This window comes from Myotis yumanensis, unplaced genomic scaffold (genome assembly GCF_028538775.1).
Source record: "Myotis yumanensis isolate MYYU_CA2020_CCGP unplaced genomic scaffold, mMyoYum1.0.hap1 SCAF_7, whole genome shotgun sequence".
In the NCBI taxonomy this organism is placed as follows: domain Eukaryota; kingdom Metazoa; phylum Chordata; class Mammalia; order Chiroptera; family Vespertilionidae; genus Myotis; species Myotis yumanensis.
Genome location: NW_027223758.1, coordinates 36648344 through 36668733, shown reverse-complemented (window position 1 = coordinate 36668733; position 20390 = coordinate 36648344). Strand labels below are relative to the sequence as shown.

Sequence of the window (20390 nt, the reverse complement as noted above, 5' to 3'; positions counted from 1 at the left end):
CTAGAGAACTTGGTCTCCTCCAGGATGCCGGAAATGGTCTATTGTTCCTGTCTCTTGGAGTCTTGAATGGTTACTGTTTACATCTTTTTTTTTTCTTCACTGTTTTCATCTTTGAAGGTGAATAGAAAGTTCCAGAACCCCGTTATCCACCTCCAACACTCTACTGTGATTCTTTCCAGTCTGAATTCCACAGGCACCACAAAAAGTTCCAAACACTTTTATTAATACTGATGCAGGGTCTTAGAGAGGAATCCACTGACCACATTGATGGATTAAGTGGGCATGGATAGCCCATAGGCTGGCTAACAGGGAGAGCAATGAGAGAAAATATTCTGACAGAAGTTTACTATTTTTTTCTATTTTGCTAATTTTTTAAAAAATATATTTTTTATTGGTTTCAGAGAGGAAGGGAGAAGGAGAGGGAGAGATAGAAACATCAGTGATGAGAGAGAATCATTGATGGGCTGCCTCCTGCATGCCCTCCCACTAGGGGATCGAGCCAGCAACCCTGGCATGTGCCCTTGACTGGAATTGAACCCAGGACCCTTCAGTCCGCAGGCTGACGCTCTATCCACTGAGCCAAACCAGCGAGGGCTTGCTCATTTTTTTAATTGAAGTTATTGGCTAATAAAATTACATAGGTTTCAGGTGTACAGTTCTATAATACATAACCTGTATATTGTATTATCTGCTCACCATGAATTGTACACTTTAAAATGGTTAAAATGATTAAGTTTTTGAGTTGTTACAACAGTAAAAAGATTATATCAATTGACATAAATAAACAGCAATTCAATTTACTATGCATCTTTTTCTAGATGATTTAAAAAAATATTTTTTTGGAAATAACTTTAGGCACATAAGAAATTGCAAAAATAGTAAGGAGAGGTTCCATGTACCCATCAAACAATTTCTCTCTTTCTCTTTTTTTAAACCCTCACCCGAGGATATTTTTCATTGATATTAGAGAGATGAAGGGGGAGACACACACACACACACACACACACACACACACACACACAGCAAAAGAGAGAGAGAGAGGGAGAAACATCGATTCAATTGGTTGCCTCTCATATACTCTCTGACTGGGGATTGAACTCACAACCTAGGTATGTGCCCTGACCGGGAATCAAACCCGCAACATTTTTTTGGTGCTGATGCTCAGTTTCTCTCAATGGTAGCATCTTATCATTTAGTACCAATACTACATTTTTCAAACCAGGAATTGACATCAGTACAATACAATTAATTAACTGGACGACAGACCTTACTCATATATTTTTGTGAATTGTTTTAAAAGCTATAAAATGCCCAGGCTAGGCTTGAATTAAGGGGTGAGAGTAGAAAGGAAGAGGATGCAGTTTGGAGATAGAAGCAAATGGATTAGAAATGGATTTGACCCCACCGGTGTTGTGCAGCGGTTGAGCATCGACTCATGTACGAGGAGGTCACCAGTTCGATTCTCTGTCCAGGCACATGCCTGGGTTGCAGGCTCGGTCCCCAGCCGGGGGTATGCAGGAGGCTGACGATCAGAGATGTTTTTATCTCTCTCTCCTTGTCCCTTCCTCTCTCTGGAATCAATAAAAACATACATTAAAAATGGATTTGGAAATCATAGGAGAGGGAGAAGTCATGGGCTTCTGCCTTCAGCAACTGAGTGAATGTTGGGACCATGTAGAGACAGAGAAATCTTGGGAAAGAATTGGTTTAAAGGGAAAAATCTGAGTTCAGTCTCAGGTTTGTTCAGTGTGAGAGGTCTCTGAGACATCTTAGTGGAAGTCCAATAGCTGAAGGATATAAGGTTTAGAGAAGAGAAGAGAGGTCTGGGCCAGTTCCACAATTGGAGAGGTGATATTGCACAAGAATAGGATTTAAATTCCCTCTCAACTCTGTTCCTGTATCCCATAGATCAGTGGTTCTCAACCTTCTGGCCTTTTAAATACAGTTCCTCATGTTGTGACCCAACCATAAAATTATTTTCGTTTCTACTTCATAATTGTAATGTTGCTACTGTTATGAATCGTAATGTAAATATCTGATATGCAGGATGGTCTTAGGCGACCCCTGTGAAAGGGTCATTCGACTGCCAAAGGGGTCGCGACCCACAAGTTGAGAACCGCTGCCATAGATGTTTATGAAATGGTTCTAAGTTTTAGGGATGCAGAAGTAAAGAAGACGAATTTGACTTCATGACTTTTACATTCAGTGTAGGCAGCTGTGTGTTACAGACAGGATAGGGTGGTGGCTTTGCCTGGGCAGGCTAAAGGAGGGAGGTCACAATGTGCACTTTGTGATGAGATCTGTGATATAACTGGGTGGCAGATGGACCCCACTGAGAGCCAAGCTTTCCTCCTGCACGGAGGGTACAGGACACACCATATATTATCTTTCTGCTCTTGCACATTCTATCCCAGGCCCAGTTAGAGTCCTATTTGGAGGTGAGCAAATGGATAAGGAGGCAGAAGATGAGGGTTTGGGAGGAGGGATGGTATGGAGGATTGAGGCGCCATAGAAGCCAACGGGACAGAGGCTTGTGGGGGACAGAGGCTGTTTGTGACCTCATTCCTTTGCCCCTGACCCAGGTAGAGGAGCCAGTTTGCTGCCTGCCAATGGAAGCCATCGCCTAAGCCAGACATGAAGTGCATGTGGCAGATTTTTGTCCTATGGGTCTTCTGGGTGCTCATCTTGTGCCTGATGGTCCCCTGCCTGGATCAGAAACCCGCATCGGCACCCCAGGAAAAAGCGATGTCCTTGGTACCATGGCGTGGCAACTGCCTTTGGCTTAAGTTCAAGGAGTGTGGCTGCCCAGCTGAGACCCTCAACGACTCCCTCTGCCACCACACAGTCGGAGAACAGAACTGGTTTGATGCATGCTATGAGAAGACGATGGGGTACCTGATGGGGACAACAGAGTCCATGACCCCTGATGCTGTGCTCTGGTGGTTGGTCAGTGGTTAACACTGGGCCTAACCCTGCCCCTGTCCTTCCCAGGCCTCGCCCATCTCCCACTTTCGGGCCCAAACCCCTCTCTTGGCCCTGGCTTGGTGCACCTCCCGTCTTCAGAGCCTCAGCCCCTGACCTCTGGATGGCGCTCTCACCCACCTGGGGCTGCTTTCCTTCCACCGGGAGCTGATACCTGGGTCCTAGCCCTCAATCTCCTCCCTCTGGCTGTTTCCAGGGCATGAACTCAACAAGCGAGCTGGGGAAAATGTGGGAGAAGCTGTTCAAGGTGATCCCCAGACCCTCAGTGAGCCATACTGATCTGTACTGCAGGACATGCGTGCTGGTGGGGAACTCGACGATCCTGCGGGCTTCTGACGTCAGCAACAATGTCACCCAACAGACCACAGCCTTCGGGTGGGTGTTGAGGAGAGGGCAGGGAGCAGGAAGGCCCAGGCCTGCCCCCAGAGTTCTGCCAGTTTCTGTTCTCCTTCTCAGGATGAACCAGGCCCCTGTTCAGAGCTTCAAGACGGTAGGGAACCAAACCAGGGGACGCTCCATCTGCCAAAGAAGTGTGGGGGACCAGGGCTACTGGAGACAGCTGCTTCTGCTTGTCCTGAAGCTTTCTGGGCTGGCATGGACCTCAGATGCCCTGAGTCAGGAGGTGAAGGTCTGGGAACTCGGACAGTCTTAGCATGGAGATGAGGGGAGGTGACTGCAGGGTGACCTATTGAGGCAGCTACAGGGCATGCCCAGGTCTCAGGAGCTGCTGGAACTCCCCCACCTCCTAATTCTTTCTTAGATTTTGGAAGAAGATCTCATTCCCTAGTGGAATGGACATAGCACAGACCAGGTAGGGGGATGAGAGGGGTAAGCTATGGCTTGGGCTGCCGTGGGAAGGGCCCCAGGGAGGCAGGCCCCCTCTCCCTTCTTCCCCAGGTCCTCGTGATCAGCTCCACCTTCCTCGGATGCAACCAGGGCAACAGGTTGGATAACCAGGGCCAGTACCTACCCTGGGGCTCATGGCTGTTCTGTGCCTTGTCCATCTGTGACCCAGTTAAGTGTCATATCCCTTCCTCACTTAAAACTTTTTGCCCCTATTACTTCAGCATAGAGCCTAAACTTTTCTGCCTGGTTTTCAAGACCCTGCATGATCTGATTCCTTCCCTCCTCTCTCCCAGGCTCACACACTGGGCTTCTTGGCATTCCCCAGACACACCAGCTGCTTCGTACCTTCTCACACACTGTTCCCTCTCCCCGGAATGCCTTCTCTTGTCTTCCTGGGGAATCCTCTCTCTTCCTCCAATATGAGGAGGAGCAGCTGGTTGAGGCTCTCTTTTCTGGACTCTGGGGTCACTCTGTGGGGTTCCTTGGAGAAGGTGAACGCCATTCTCCTCCAGGAGGCAGCCTGGCATATTCGATGTTGAATAAGGGCAAGTGGGACAAGGACAGCCTGCTAACACATATATTCATCTCTCATTCACCAGGATGCCCGCTTTGGATTTGGATCAGAGAAGCAAGGAAAACGGGAGAAAGTTAATCAGACTATGCCCAGCACAGAAGCAGAAATGCAAGTCAGCCAGAGTGTATGGTGGGCAAGCTCACCATCAACAGCTGACGCCTTCAGAATCCACACAAGTCCTAGCCCTTCAGTCCTGAAAGCAGGGGAATCTTGGGACTGTAGCAGCAACAGCAGGGCTACGAGGACTTTCAGGGGTAAAGGGCACGAGGAAATTGTGTGGACATCAGTCGGACACCGAATAAAATCCTGGTCTGATTTTCTTACCTGCGAGGACAGTGTCAGGAGTGGAATGGCCAGACTCGACTCCGGGACCTCAGGGGACTTTCTGTGCCTGAGCCCAGGATCATGCAGATTGTTTGAATTTAGACCCAACCTCACGCAGAGTGCAAGCCCCGACGGAGTTCTTGGGGAAGCTCTTTTCCCATGAGATGAAAGAGATGAGCCTCCGTGTTTCATCCTATGCCGGAGGGTGAATGTTTTCTAGCTCAGCTTTTCACTGAAGGTTCGGCTCTTTGAGATTTGTCCCACTTCTCTGCCTCCCCTGTGCTCAGGGTCCTCTGGAACTCCTAGATTCCAAACAGCCACTCAGGTAGCTCAAGCACGTCCTATGCTGTTTTTCGTTTCTCTTTTCATTTCTGGCATCTGGGGACTTCCTGTTTTACTTTCTCCACTCAGCATGTAAAATAGTTTTTATAAAAAACTCTCTCTCTCTCTCTTTCTCTCTCTCTCTCTCTATATATATATGAAGGATACAAAGACATTAAGAATAGTAAATAGTTGCCTCTGGGGAGGAGACTGGGTAGGTAGAGAACTAGGGAGGGATGGATTGTTTCTTTTCAAATATTTTTTTGTACCCTTTGGCCTGTGTACCATATTATACATATTAAAAAATAAATACAATAAAAAAACTTAATACTATGTTTTGACCAGCAGTTCTGAATTTTTGTAGTAGGAGAGTATTTATTTATTTATTTATGTATGTATTTTGGACTATACTTTGTAAAATTGAATTTATTGGGGTGACATAGGTTAATTAAACCACACAGGTTTCAAGTGTACAACTCTACAATACATCACCTGCATACTGTCTCTTGCACTCACCACCCAAAGTCTTTCTCCGCCACCATTTATCCCTCCTTTGCTCTCTTCCCCTCCATCCAACCCTTTTCCCTCTGGCTCTCACCATACTGCTGCCTGTGTCTGTTTTTGTGTATGTTTTTTCTTAATCCTTTCACCTTTTTCACCCAATCCTCCAATGCCCTTCCCTTTGACAGCTGTCAGTCTGTTCTTCGTGTCTATGTGTAATAGGAGAGTTTTTAGATATCTTTAATTCATTATTTTGCTAGAACTAGAGTCAAAACTAAGTCTTCATAGCTCTCCTGCAGTTCCATGACTGGGTGAGTATGTGATAAGGCCAGCGAGTTCCATGGGCAGCAGATCATTACCTATTGCTGTGGAAAACAGTTCGGCAACTCACATATGAGCCAGCAATTCCACTCTTAGGTAGACATCCAAGAGAAATGAAAGCATATGTCTACACAAAAACCTGTACACAAATGTTTATAGCAGCATTATTCACAATAGCCAAAAGGTAGAACTACACAAATGTCTATCAATGGATGAATGGGTAAACAAATTATGGTTTGTCTATACAATGGGATATTATTCAGCCATTAAAAGGAGCAGAGATTTAATGCATGCTACAACTTGAAAGAACTTCAAAAACATTATGCTTAGTGAAAGAAGTCAGGCACAAAAAATCAGATATTATATGATTCTTTTTATATGATCTATCCAGAAAAGGCAAATGTATAGACATAGCAGGTTAGTGGTTATCAGAGGTTGGGGCAGGAGAGAATGGTGAGTGATTATTTGATGGGTACAGGGTGCTTTTGAAAAGTCTTTAGTGTAGAGAGACCTGGTAGCCACACAACACATGAGTACACCAAATTGTACACTTAAATGGCTCATTGTATGTTATGTGAATTTCACTTCAATAAAAAAGCAGTTGCACACAAATGCATGTAATGATTACAACTATGTTAAAAGCACACAAAATTAGCCAAAACCGGTTTGGCTCAGTGGATAGAGCGTCGGCCTGCGGACTGAGGGGTCCCGGGTTCGATTCCGGTCAAGGGCATGTACCTGGGTTGCAGGCACGTCCCCAGTAGGGGATGTGCAGGAGGCAGCTGATCGATGTTTCTCTCTCATCGATGTTTCTAACTCTCTATCTCTCTCCCTTCCTCTCTGTGGAAAATCAATAAAAATAAAAAAAACAAAAAAAACCACACAAAATTAAATAATACATTGTTTAGATATATACTGGCTTAGCTGTAGAAAAAAGAAAAGGTCAAGGGAATAATAAACACAAAATTCCCAATAGTGTTAACATCTGGCAGGGAAGGAGCACCCAGGGTTTTCAGTGATATTAACAACATTCTATTCATTAAGGTGGGTACGTGGATGTTTATTTTCTTGCTAACTTCTTTAATATGTATTTAATATTTAATAAAATTTAAAGACATAATAAGGAAGGAAATCCTGTCACATGCTGCACTGTGGATGAAGCTTGAGGGACATTATGCTAAGTGAAAAAACAACAACAAACAGGCACAAAGAGACAAATCCTGCATGATCCGTCTTTAGGAACAGAAAGTATAGTGGTGGGCTCAGCCAGCATGGCTCAGTGGGTGAGTGTCGACCTATGAACCATGAGGTCATGGTTCAATTCCCAGTCAGGGCATATGCCCAGGTTGCGGGCTCGATCCCCAGTGTGGGATGTGCAGGAGACAGACAATAATTCTCTCTCTTTGATGTTTCTATCTCCCTCTCTTTCTCTCCATTCCTCTCTGTAATCAATAAAAATATATTAAAAATAAATAAAATGAACACAAGTAGTCATTAGAAACCTTTAAGTATACACGTGACAACCTGGATATGTAAATCTTTTTAGATTGTGAAATTTAAAAAATCTATTAATGTATTTCTGATGAAAACTGAGTGTCCAAATTTAGACATACTGTGAGTAAAATATAATTTGGATTTAGAAGGCTTAGTTTTAAAAAGGAAGAATGCAAAATATCTCAATAATACTTTTTATAAAGTGTATGTTGAAATGATAATATTTAGGCATACTGGGTTAAATATGTTATTGAAATGAATTTTCTGTTTCTTGTTTCTTTTTTTTAACTTTGGATACTAGAAAATTATGTATGTGGCTTACATATTTCTTTTGGATAGTGCTGCTATAAACAAAGCATGTGAAACTTAATCATGAAACAGAATGCTTCCATAACAGAATGTGAATGTTCAAAATACCAATATTGGAAAACATGGCTCCCAAAGAAGATAAATTATTTAATAATAACAATAAAATAAAAATAAAACCACCAAAAATACCAATATTGTGAAGTGTAAAGAGAAAACTGACAAATAAAAGTGTATAGGCACAATATTCTCATCTTATAGAAAGGGCTTCAAGAAACCTTGTCTTGAAGTGACAAGATGAAATTCAGATTAGGGTCCATTATGTAAAGTTACAAAGTGACCAAGTGGCTGCTACTAAGCAGAGTGATATGATCGTATATAGCAGGTTGTGTATATATAGCATCATGATATAGTGGTATAAGCATATTATTTAAAGATATGGAAGCAAAGGCTAGAAGAATAGTTAGAAGGGGAGGCCAGTGAAGAGAGGCCTGAACATAAGGAGTGAAGGAGAGCAGGAGAATGCTGTTCCCCATTAAAAACCTGCTGGGCTGCCCTAGCTGGTTTTGCTCAGTGGATACAGACTTGATCCCCAGTAGGGGGCGTGCAGGAAGCAGCTGATCAATGATTCTCTCTCATCATTAATGTTTCTCTCTCTCACCCTCTCCCAAATCAATAAAAATATATCTTTTAAAAACCCATCTGGACTATGATATTTTTGGAAAAATATTTTTCATGTTTATCTTGGTAACAATTTTCAGAAACAAAAGAAATTCAACCTCTGAGAGGTTTTAAGGGTCAATGATACCACTATGGCAAATTCTCTCTGACCCAGGAGGTTCCAAGTGGCCCTTCCTTTCCCCTTTCTGGCTCCTGCTCATCTACCACACTTTTCACATAGGTGCTCCCTCCTCACCCTCCTGTCCCCTGAACACTTGGCTTCCAAGCCTCCCGTGCCAGCTGACTCTGGGCTGAATGCCAAAGTGGAGGGGGCCTTGCCAATAGCCTACCTAGAGATCACAATGTGGTCTCTGTGATGAGGTCGCCGATATAACTGGGCTGATGTGAAAGACCTCACTGGGCATCCGTCTCCTCTGGGAGACCAAAGGACACAATGTCACCTCTCCTGTACTTTCAGCCTCTAGCCCCTGGCCTTGGGGAGGCAAGAGGTAAGGTGTTAGGAGGAGGTGTGGGGTGAAGGGTTGGGGGAGAGGCGGAAGCCACAGGACAGGGACACTGTGGGTGTCTGTTGGCCCCAGCCCCTCCTCCAGTACCAGGCGTCAGGGCCAATCTACTGTTTCCTAAGGTACCATCTTCAAGGCCAGAGATGAAGGCTCAGTACACGATGCTGGGTCTGGTAGCTGTCTGTATGCTTACATTGAGGTTGATGGCCTCCTTCCTGGGCCTGGAGTCTAGTCAGAAAGACCTCGATAAAAAGGCCAGGACACACTCAAAGACCTGTGACTGCCTGAGGACACTTTCAGAAATTGCAGCTGTTCATCTGCGATCCGCAAATGCTCTGCCGGCCTCCACATACCTGGAGACTGACTGGTTCGACAAATGCTTCGAAAGGGCCACTGAGCCTCTGATGAAGTCAGAAGAGCCCATGTCCTCTGATGCTCTGATATTGTGGTTGGTCAGTGCACAGTCTAGCTCTGTCCAGTCCCTTCCCCCAACCCCAGGCCTTGGCCGACTCTCCCTTCATGACCCCTGGCTTTCACCTTCTACAGGTAGTGGGAATCTAGGATAAGCCCCTAAATTCCTCCTTCTTGTGCTCTGAAATTCAGGGCATAAAGTCAGAGGAGGAATTTGAGAATCAGAAGCAGCAGCTGATTAAAATGCCTCCCAGCCACACACTGGCCCGTGTGTCCAGCTGCCTGACTTGTGCAGTGGTTGGAAACTCAAAATTCCTACGGGGCTCTGGCCTTGGCTCCAGGATTAACCAGCATGACATGGTCCTTAGGTAGGTGCAGGGTAGGAGGTAGAGACCAGGAAGGTCAGGCCAAATCCTCCTCCTCCCCCGAAGTCCATCCTGCCCTCCTTCCCAGGATGAACCAGGTCCTGTCCAAGGCTTTGAGTCAGATGTGGGGAACATGACCACCATAGGCAGATGTACCCCGGGATAGCCAGCACTCAGGAAATTTGACATATGAAGTTTTGAAGCTTGTTGTCAATACAATAAAATAGCATTCACATCAAATTGCATATATATCAACATATGTGTAACTCCATCTATTGAAAAAAAAATCCGAATTATTAACGGGTACACCTAGTATCTGCTGCTGGGTCCCATTCATAGGATTTTGGAACAAAGCTCCAGCAGCTGTGAACAGCCCATTTCCACTCGGTGTGGTGCAACGGGATACAATGGGGCCTAAGCCCCAAGCAAGTATGTCTGGTGAGTGGGGGCTGCTCTCAAACCCCCACATTCTTAGCTGGGCCTTAGCTCCATCCCCAGGCTTAGGTAAGAGGAATTCCAGGTTATTGTTGGAATGCCAGAGGAATTCTTTAAAGAAAATTGTTCTCTCTTAGGTTTTGAGGAGGTTGCCAATGACAGTCTTAAGGCTGTGAACTGGGTTCAGTCCAGACTGCCTTCACGGGAGCCAGTCCTAAGTGACAAGTCCTGCCACTGTCTATGCTCCATACCAGCTTGATACGTGGTTGGACTACAGGAGACCAGAGTTCGTTCTAGCTGATATGCCCAGGAAGGGACACCCTAAGGACATTCACCCAGAGCAGAAGGGGAATGAGGCCAGGCTGAGCTTCTGAATTCGAGACTGACTTTAGTCAACTCAGTGTTTTTGAAGTCCCAGAATATGTTTTAAGTCAAGAACATATGATGGTTCTTTACTACCCATGAGTTCAAATCTAGATCCCAATGCCCTCCATAATCTCCCTTCCTACCCATAACTTCAGCCCCAACACTCTGCCAAGGGCAGACCAGTCTTCTCACCAGCATGCTAAGCAACCCCTCCCAGCACCTCTCCATCCTTCAGGGGCCAGTTCATGCCTTCCTTCTTAGTCCCTGGAATTTTTCAGTACTTCCAGTCAGCACACACAAGTGTCTGACTCCTTGATGTATCTGTCTGTTCTTGACAGCTGGATTCCAGCTCCCTGTGGGTGGGCTTGTCTTAGTATCTTCTGTAATCCTTCTCTATCAGAACACAGGCAGATGACACATTTATGCCACCTGACAGGAATCTGTAGCAAATTCTTCCTTAATAGATGCCCTTGGTGCTACTGTAGCCCAGCTACACAAATGGAGACAGCAGCACAGAACAAATGCAAAAATCTAGGGTTTATTGTTGAAGGGGAAAGGGAAGGGGAAAGAAAGGGCGAAGGGCTGGGATAATAAATTCTAGAGAGGCAGTACATGCCCCTGGGCCAGGGCAAGGCACCCCTCTGGGGGACTCTGCAGGCTAGCAGGCAAGGTTAACTTGTCTCAATCCCATGTCAGCTGGGACCTTCCCCCAAGCCTTGCAGGTTTCCCTCCTCTTCCTGGGAATGCCAGCTGACCTGGGCTCCCAGATTAGATAACAGCTAGGCCTTTCCTTTGGCAAATGTGCAGCTGTGTGGAGGGGCCACGACCCACTCTACAGCCATCTGCCTGTCTGTGTGCTCCCAGGCTGACCTGAGTCCCGCCCTGGCTGAGGCTGCTACCTGGACGTGGCTTGGGAAGCACGGGGGCTGGGGCTGGGGCTGGGGCATAGCAGGGCTGGCCCTGGGGATGTCAGACTTTGAGTCAGGGACTCATCCAGCTTGCGGGTCTCAGCCTCCAGGACAGTGGCCTCAGGGGCCTGGGCCACAGCAAGAAGGGAGTGGGAGAGGCTGTGGTGCAGGCCTGCTAGCTCACGGCTGGTCTGGACCGAGCGAGCGATATAGTCCTGCTTCTGCTTCCGCTCCAAGGCCAGCTGGGCTCGCAGCAGGGCCACCTGTTGGACAGGAAAACCAAGAGGGAGAGAGCAGTTGAGGGTCTTGAGGCTGCTCCAACTCTCCCCACGCTGCTCCTGTGGCTCTTGTCAGACCAGCACTTGAACCAACTCTATCATATCTACGGATCTCAGGATCAGGCTTTACAGTGTTTGGGGGAAGGGCCCCTGGGAATTGGTATCCAGTGATGGTCAACCCCGGCTGCACAGGAGAATCAATCAGGGAGCTTGAACAACAACAGAACTATTCCTCAACATTATTGAGGGATAACTTACATGTAATAAAATGCCCAGGTTTGAAGTGTACATCTTGATGAATGTGATAATGTATATACCCACGTGGAACACTATCCCAATCAATATACAGAATGCAGGGTGTCCCCACAAAAGGTATACATACTTGAACAGTTGATAGCTCAATTTTGAAAATGAAATGTATTTTAATAAACATTGCCTTTATAATTATTCAAAGTGTGTGTATACATTTTTTGGGACACCCTATATTTTAATCACTGCAGAAAGTTCCATTGTGTTCTTTTGGAAGCTTTTGAAAAATATTCTGACCTAATTAGATTAGGGTAAGGCCTGGCCACCAGTATTTTTTTCTTTTTGAAAATTAATTGTGCTTTATTGATTGCAATTAGAAAAGAAAGGCAGACTGCCACGTGCACCAGTATTTTTTTCAAAGCCCCCCAGGTGGTTCTGATGTGCAGCCAGGATTGAGAATAGCCAACTAATCACCCATTTCTCAGATGGGTATACTGAGACTACCAGGAGGTGAAGTATTGGGAGCTCAGGGCAGACACAGGACTAGGGTGAGGCAAGAGAGGCTCCATGGTGCAAAATTTAAGGAGGCACTCCAGGACTGTGAGGGCTTCCTTAAATTCTACTCGCAAGGTGCCCCTCTTGCCTCATCCTAATCCGGGTCCTGTCTTCGGGATTGTTTTGTATGAATTCAAAGTAATCGCTTAGGTCTTGCTCCATAGTCAGGCCCTGCCAGCAGAGACTGTTGATCCTAAAACAGGCTCAGAGGTAAAAATTCCACAGTTCTTTTTACCCCTGGGCCTCGAAAGACAGGGGGCACCTTTCGTGAGGCCTAGGAGGCAAGAAGGCACTTTAAGTTTCCCTGAGCGTGGCAGCTTGACCCGAGCTCTGAGGTATGGGTCCTGGAGGGGCCTGGTGCCATGCTACTCGCCTGGTGTGCTGGCAATAGTCCTGCGTGCAAAGGTGCATGTCAGGGCAGGGAGGCCAGGGCATTTCTGCTGGCTTTAGTCTGTCCTCCTAGGCTCTTCTGCTCCTTCGTCCGTTTCCCCGTCCTTTCCTTTCCTAACTAGGAGCCTGGAGGTCTGAGGCCTGGAGAAGGCTTCCTTCCCCACCCCCACCCGAACCACATGGGAGGCTGAGTTAGAACGGGGCTCTTCTTATCGCCCACCAGGCTGAAGTTTGCTGAGACAGGAACTATTCCCCTCTCCCTGAGGGAGGTGCACAAAGGGCCAAGCACACAGCACACATTAAAGCTGGTTGCCTGAGTGCAAGGGAGGGAAAGGGGGCTTAGAAAACGGATCCTTCTAGAACATACCTCTTTCTGCAGTTCAACCATGTGCTTGCTCTCTGAAGAGCCCTTCTGTCCTCTTCCATTCTGTGGAAGACAAATGCCATTCCTGTTGGAAGAGGCCTTCCCACCCCAGGGGTTCTGCAGGCCTCCTCAGCTCATCACAATCCTGGGGGCTAGGGCAAGGGCTATGGGTCAGAAGTGTTGGAACTCAGCCTGAACGCTACAGGGCACCAGGGCAAGGAGAGGCCCAAACCAGCCTAATGGGTGATGCCCACGGAGACCTGACGCTGAATTTCCAAAAGGCTTGGAAGGCACTGGCTTCACGCAGGCACCTTTTCGTTTACAGAAGTACAGCATGCACCTGCTTTGTGCTAGTCCTGGCTCCGAGCTAAGGATGCAGAGAGGAGGTAAGACCAGGTGTCTGCTGTTGAGAAGCTCTTATTAAAGGAAGGGGGTGGAGAGCTGGGAGATGCTCAGCACACAGAAACAGTCTCCCTCTGAGGGTGCAGGCTGTCTACCGATGGGCTGAGTTCCTCAGAATGCAGGGCTGCTAGCCCTGACTCCACCCCACCGAAGCTGAGCCTCCTTCCGGGGTCAGGGACACACTGAGCAGTGCTGCCTGGGGCAGAGCCGGGTCAGGAGGGGCTCTCTGGATTGGCCGAAGTGGCTGTCGCCCCTTGCAAGGGTAGCCTGGGAAATGCACGGAAGAGGGAGGATTCTGGTGGCTGGGACTGGGCTCTCCTGAGGCTGCAGTCAATGAAGAGGTAAACCTGTGGTGTGGGGGATGATGCTGTGGCTTCGCTGGTCTCCAGGACCCCTGATCGTGATGTGCGTAGGAATTCCCTCTTCAGCTTCCTCCGCTCTCGCTCCACCTGCCAGGAGGCAAGTGAGAAGTCAGGGCTCAGCTCGCCTTTTCAAGAGAAGGCCAGCGCATGTGTAGGCATGAGTGGCAGGGGACAGCAGTCATGGGGAGCTAAACTGCTTGCTGAGGGGAGCACATGCTAGGGCAGCCCTGAGTGTCAGGAAGTGCTCCTGGGCAGGAAAGGTAGGGCGTCCTCTCAGGCTTTTGGAACAAATATTAACAAACATCTTTTGGGGCTTGTGAGTCATCTGACCTCTGCTGCAACTATTCAGCTCCATTACTGTAGCCTGCAAGAAGCTGTAGACAATACATCCCCATAAAACTTTATTTTTAGAAATAGGCAGTAGGTTGAACTTGGCCCTTGGACTAAAGTGTACCAGCCCCTGCTCTGAGGGCAGGGCCAGAAGTAGAGATCATGTCCACTGGGCCTCGGAGGAGGGAGTTGAGGATGGATGTTACCTGCTCCAAGGTGGTGCGCAGCTGGATATTGTGGTGCTGTAGCCTGCTCCGGTCAACCTCCAGCTGTGCCACTGCTTGCTGCAGGTGTTCAAGCCTTTGTTCCCATGGCTGCTTCTCCTGCGTCCCAGCACTGGGCTCTGCCTCTACTCCTGAGACCTGTGGAAGAGACCTGTGAATCTCACCTGGGCAGTGCCTTAGACAGGTGAACAGATAGAGGGCAAAGGGACCAATCTTGCAGGTCTGGGATTCAGGATACAAGTCCCAAGAGAAGGGGACAAGCCCCCTGGACACAAGCTCTCTCTTGGGCCATCTGTTCCCCCAGACCCACAGCTCACCTGCCCCAGCTGTCCACCTGCCTCTCCTCTGGGCCCCTGTTCTGTTCTGCTGGTCGGGCCGGGGCTGTGGAGGCGCTCCTTCTCCAGGGCCTGTCTGGTGAGCTCCAACTCATCCTGGGGAGTCAGGGTGTGGAACAAATGTCATCACAACCTCAGATCCAGACTCACTCCACCTCTATCCTCAGTTCAATATTCTCATCTGGGTATAACCTTGTGTGTCCTGGAGCCTCTGAGCTATTCTAGTGCAAAACCTTCACTTCACAGATGGATAAAACAAGATACATGGTGGGCTAGGCCTGAAACCTGTCTCGTTTTAGATCTCCCACCGGCTAAGTGATAACTTGCAGCGTTGGAAAGAGCATGGACGCTGGAGCCACACAGAGCTGGGTATTGTGTCATCACTTATTGGCTAGATGACTTTGGTCAGGAGAGGCTCTCCAAACCCCAATTTCCTCATTTGTAAAATGAATACACGCTCCTTGAAGCATAAATCAAACCTTTGGAATTAATCCCTTTAGATAAGTGGGGAACCTAGTGCTTGATATATTCCAGGCACTCTGCTTCATACATGATAATGGCCGAGAAGAGAGACAGATGAGTGTGTGTGGGGGTGGAGGTTGTCTGGGAGGAAGAGCTGCATAGTAAAAAGGCTGCTTGGATCTAATTCTAGTTTTGCCACTTACTAAGCTGTATGTCCTTGGGCAAGTTATTCAACTCCCCGAACCGTCACTTCTCATCTATAAGGTGAAAATAATAACAGTTCCTACTTTTCAGGGTTGTTGTGGAAAAAAGTGAGAATAACAGTGCCCAGCATATAAAATGCCTAAAATAAAAAAATGGTACTACTGTGACGAAGGGTTGCACTGAAAGATGTTCTTGAGTGGGTGTGGCAGGAGAGACTGACCCGAGCCACAGTAGAGAAAATACTGCTCAGTAACCCAAGGACAGGGTCAGGAAGTGCCCTCCTGCCCAGCTGTACACCTACTTTTTCTGTGCCTCTAAGAGCGGGCCTGGAAATAGGACAGTCACTCCACTCATTGAATGCTTTCTTCCTATGCACTTTGTACATACGACCTCATTTCATACACAAAACGGCCCTATGGAGCTGGTACCATCATTCTCTATTTTATCCACGAGAAAGCCAAGAGCCAGAGAAGTGAAGGCACAGCTAATAAACTGTAGAACTGCATCGCAAACCCAGGAACTTGACTCCAAAGTTCACAGACATAACCCCTTCTATGCATGTTGCCCTTTAACCAGAGCAGAGCACTGTGAGCTCCCAGAAGGCAAGTCCCCGGAGATGATGAAGGGGGTTCTCCGGGGCTCCGCACAAGGCTGTAGAGTCAGTCTCCCAGGAAAAATGGGCTTGGTTCCTCTCAGCAAAAGAGACAATGCCTCTCCGTGTCCAACAGTCAACCCTTCTTTCCTGGCTGCCTACTCTGTGGGAGGCCTGGTGCTCAGTGCTGGGCCTGCAGAGATGACTAAGACATGGCCCCTGACCTTGAGGTTAAATGTTATACCCTGAGGTCCTCTTCCTTCTCACTCACCATCCCACTAAGGAGCCCACTTATTCCTAACTGCTGATACTCCAAAGTCTCTCTAGTCTCAAGTTCATCTTTACCTTCAGATCACTTGACAGATCTGCCTGCTGGACATCTCCCCTTGCATGCCCCACAGGTACCTCACTCCATTTCCAAATTAAACTCATTCCACTCCTCTTCCCCAAACCTGCCTTTGTGCATCTCAGTGAGCAGAAACCTGGGTTCTGATTTCTTCCTGTCCTTTCTTTACTCCACAGTCTCTTAGCCAATCAACTGCCTGACGTCCTATGATCATCTAGGTCTGCCCTTGTGCCTCCATCTGCACTTAGCATCTCAGGTCACCATCTCTCCCCTGACCTCGCTTACAGCCTCCTAGTTGGTCTCCTCAGGTCTAGTGTTGCTCCACACAGCAGCCTGAGCGATCTTTCTGGACTGTATATCTGATCATGTCACTCGCCTGCCTTAAACCCTTCATCCACTTCTCACTGGTCATCCACATCCTTAACATGACTCATAAGCCCGGAATGATGGGGCCCCTGCTGTCCTCACTTTTCTTGCCATCTCCTCCTCTAGGTTCCAGAAGCCTGCACTCCCTACACAGATACTCCATGTTCTGTCTTACTCAGAAAGCTCCTCCCGACCTGTGCTTGGCTAATTCCTTCCTGGTTCCTTCAGATCTAACCTTTAACACCACTTTTACCAGGAAGCCCTTCGGGACTCACCCCCAGGAAAGGCAGGCTGTCCCTCTAGCATACTCAGAGCACACTAAACTTCCCCAAAGAAGCACTGAGTATTAGGTGCTGCATTCTAACTGCTTATCCACGAGACTGTAAGCTCGATGAGGGTAGGGATTGTGGGTATCTTATTCTCTTCGCATCCCCCGAGACTAGCACAACTACCCGGATTCCACTTACGTTGAGATGCTCGGGACCTCAGCTTTCCCACACCTTGAGGTACACAAGTGGAGGGTGGCAGGCAGTGCCTGAGTTCAGCCGCCCAGGGCTCTGCCCCCTGGTCCTGATGACCCATTGATGACTCACCTGCAGCATCTGCTGTTCTGAGTCCCGCTCCAGGACAGAGGCTTGGAGGAACATGGCTACTTCCTGCAGACTGCTAACACTGGCCTTGCTCTGGGCCAGGGACAGCGCCAAGTCCTGGGCCTTCTCCCTCCACTCGATCTCCCTGGCCTCCGTCTGTCTCAGGACTGCCTGTAACCGCTCCAGCTCCTGCTGCAGCCTGGGTCCTAAAGAGTCACGTTTTGTAGAGGGCTCCTCCACTGGGGAGGCTTTGCGGCTGTGGGCTGAGGCCTCCAGATTCTTCCTTTGCTCTCTCAGCTCCAGGATCTCCTCTTCCCTTTGTGCTAGAGTCAGCTGTAGCTCCCTCAGGCTCTCATAAAGGCCCCTCATCTCTTCCTCTCTTTCCTGCCCCAGGTTCTGCTTCTCTTGGATCACATCCTCTTGGAGCCTCTGGGCCAGAGACTTCTCCAGCAGCTGCCTCTGTTTCCTCTGATGTCTCAATTCTCCATCCCTCTGTGCAAGTGCCTGCTGGAGCTCCTGCACGGCCGCCTGGTGTCGGAGATCCCGGTCCTGGATCTCACCTTCCCGCTTCCTTAGGACCTCCTCCAGCTGCCGGGCTTGTGCCTGGCAGGAGTCCAGGGCAGCCTGCAAGGTGGCCGTGCTGGCCTCAAGGCTGCGGCTCAGTTCTGCCTGTCCAAGGAGATGCTGCTCTTTCTCCTGCAGGGCAGCCTGAGCCTTGTTGAGGGCCTCCTGCAGAGCCTCGACCTGGCCTCGGGCAGCCTCCTCCTGATGCTGGGAGGACTGGCTATCTGCCCGCAGGGCCTCCAGCTCCTGGTCCCGTTGCTTGAGCATCGCCTCTGCCTGCAGCCAGCTGTCCTGCAAGGCCTTAGCCTCTGCCTCGTGCTCCTGTGCCCGCTCCGCACACTGTTGCTGGAGGGCCAGCAGAGCCTTCTCCTGCTTCTGAAATTCAGCCCTTAGGTCACCCAACACCTCCTCCAGGGCCTGTGCCCGTTGTCCCTCCACTGTCAGTTCTTCCTGGAGTCTTCGCACATGTTCCCTCTGGTCCTCAAGCTCTCCCTGGCGCTCTCTCAGTGTCATGTGGGCCTGCTCCAGAGCTCTCTGCAGTGTGCCTGCCTTTTCCTTCACCACCTCCTCCTGCCCCTGGGCCTGCTGCTGTTGCTGCTGCAGGGCCTCGAGCTCCTGGTCCCTCTGGGCCAGGGCTCTCTGGGCCTCTTCTAGCTGGCCCTGAAGTGACTTCTCTTTCAGCTCCCCCTGCTCCCTGGCTTCCTGCAGGTGCTGCTGCAGGACCACTATCTCCTGCTCTCGCTGGGTCAGGAGTAGGCTGGTCTCTCCCACCTTCCTGTGTAGGCCCTGGAGCTGCTGTTCCAGCTGGCCCTTGTGTTCCTGAAGTTCCTGGATACGCTCCTGCTGGCATTCCACCTCCTTCTCCTTGTCACGCAGGATTAGCTTCATGTGCTCGAGGCTCCCTCGCTGTGCTTTATTCTGGCCCTTCCCTTCCTCTGCCCGCTCCTGCATCAGCTGCCTCTGAGAGGCCAGCTCCCGGCCTCGCTCTCTCAAGGAAAGCTTGATCTGTTCCAGGTCCTCCTCTAGAATCTTGGTCTGCAGTGTCCTCTGATCTTCAAGAACCTGAATCCTCTCTTTCTGCAGCACCATCTCCTGGTCCCTCCTCTGGAGGTCCTGTGTCAGACGCTCTTTCTGCCTCTGCAGCTCCTCGATCTGTTCTCGCTGGGACTTCACCTCCTGGTCCTTCTCCTGGAGCTCTCCTGCCAGAAGGCTGCTGTGGCTCTCCAGCTCGTGGATCTGGCTGCTTAGCACCTGCAGCTCCTGGCTCCTCTCCTCTAGGTCCAGGGTCAGGTGGGTCAGAGCCACTCTTTGCACCTCCCTCTGGCTCTCCAGCTCCTCAATTGCCTTTTGCTGGCACTCTACTTTGCGGTGGTTTTCCTCCAGTTCCAGGGCCAGGCACTCCAGAGTAACCAGCTGCTTCTTCAGATCCTGAATCTGCCCTTTCTGGGACTCGATCACTTGGTCCCTCTTCTCGAGTTCTAGAAGCTGATGCTCTACAACGTTCCTCTGCGTCTCTTGGTCCTTCTCCAGCTCTTTGATCTGCTCCCTCTGCACAGTCAGCTTCTGCTCTCGCTCCTGGACGGCCATTGGCAGATGCTCTAAAACAGACCTGCACCTCTCCAGCTCCTGAATCTGTTCCTGTTGCAGATCCACCTCTTGGTTCCTCTTCTTTAGGTCCAGAGACAGCAATTCCAAAGCTGCCTTCTGCATTTCCCGCTGCTTCTCCAGTTCCTGGATTTTTTCCTGCAAAGCCTCCACCTCCCCTTCTCTTTCAGATAAGGCCTGGGCCAGGATAGCCAAGTTCTCCTGTAAAGCCTTTCCTTGGGCCACCTTCAGCTCGCCCTGCTCCCGCAGAGCCTGGGCTCTCTCGCGCTCACTCTCCACCTCCTCATTTTTCAATTTCAGGGCTGAGCGAGCAGTTCGCAGGTCTTCTTCCAGGGCCCCTGCAGCACTCGCCTGAGCCCTGGCTTCTGTGACAGATGCTTGCAGATGTTGCACCTGGGCTGTCAGGTTCTCCTTAGCTGCCTGAAGTAACTGTCGCTCATTCTGCAAAACAAGATGCACAGCCACCTTAGACCACAATTCCTTGATACCATCACTCCAACCAGGTCCTGTCTTTCCTTACTTTGTAGCACCAGCATTGTCAAGGACTTGGACCAAAAGAACTCCTGCATTCCACTTACTGCTACTAACTACTGTGAAAGGACATACCTACCACGTCCCAGGGCTCTGCTACGCCCAGAGAACGCATTGTGCAAATGAGTCATCCCAGACTCTGGTCCTTCAGGGCAAGGGACAAAAGTTTCAAACTTAGTTTAGAAAAATAATTGAAGGAGGATTCACTGGGGCCTTACTAGTGGCTCAGGGAGTGGGGCCAGCCAGAGAAACAGACACTGCTGAAGGAAGCTGGGCACAAATATGGATGGGATAGGACTATAG

General features: G+C 49.1%; 2 protein-coding genes across 8 annotated transcripts in view; one reads left to right on the top strand and one right to left on the bottom strand.

Annotated features, from left to right (window-relative positions):
• Positions 1–2634: 2634 nt before the first annotated feature.
• CUNH20orf173 (chromosome unknown C20orf173 homolog) lies at positions 2635–3769 on the top strand. The gene is made up of 4 exons (XM_070419499.1): positions 2635–2946; positions 3179–3357; positions 3439–3604; positions 3743–3769. The coding sequence occupies exons 1-4, from the start codon at positions 2635–2637 to the stop codon at positions 3767–3769; spliced, it is 684 nt and encodes a 227-aa protein (XP_070275600.1).
• A 7178-nt stretch (positions 3770–10947) lies between these two features.
• CEP250 (centrosomal protein 250) overlaps positions 10948–20390 on the bottom strand; it is a 47822-nt gene continuing 38379 nt past the window's right edge. For all 7 annotated transcript variants that reach the window (XM_070420203.1, XM_070420202.1, XM_070420206.1 and 4 more), the window contains 6 exons: positions 17391–19997; positions 14810–14923; positions 14475–14630; positions 13924–14025; positions 13178–13237; positions 10948–11601 (listed from right to left, as the gene is read on the bottom strand). In XM_070420203.1, coding sequence (XP_070276304.1) covers positions 11326–11601; positions 13178–13237; positions 13924–14025; positions 14475–14630; positions 14810–14923; positions 17391–19997 — 3315 coding nt within the window. In that variant the 3' untranslated portion in view covers positions 10948–11325. The remainder of the gene's footprint in view (positions 11602–13177; positions 13238–13923; positions 14026–14474; positions 14631–14809; positions 14924–17390; positions 19998–20390) is intronic.

Excerpts from the sequence above, each read along its gene's own strand:
- CUNH20orf173 (XM_070419499.1), top strand. The coding sequence starts at position 2,635 with ATGAAGTGCATGTGGCAGATTTTTGTCCTATGGGTCTTCTGGGTGCTC. Across the intron at positions 2,947-3,178 it reads ATGCTGTGCTCTGGTGGTTG|GGCATGAACTCAACAAGCGA; the intron begins GTCAGTGGTTAA and ends GGCTGTTTCCAG. Across the intron at positions 3,358-3,438 it reads CAACAGACCACAGCCTTCGG|GATGAACCAGGCCCCTGTTC; the intron begins GTGGGTGTTGAG and ends TCTCCTTCTCAG.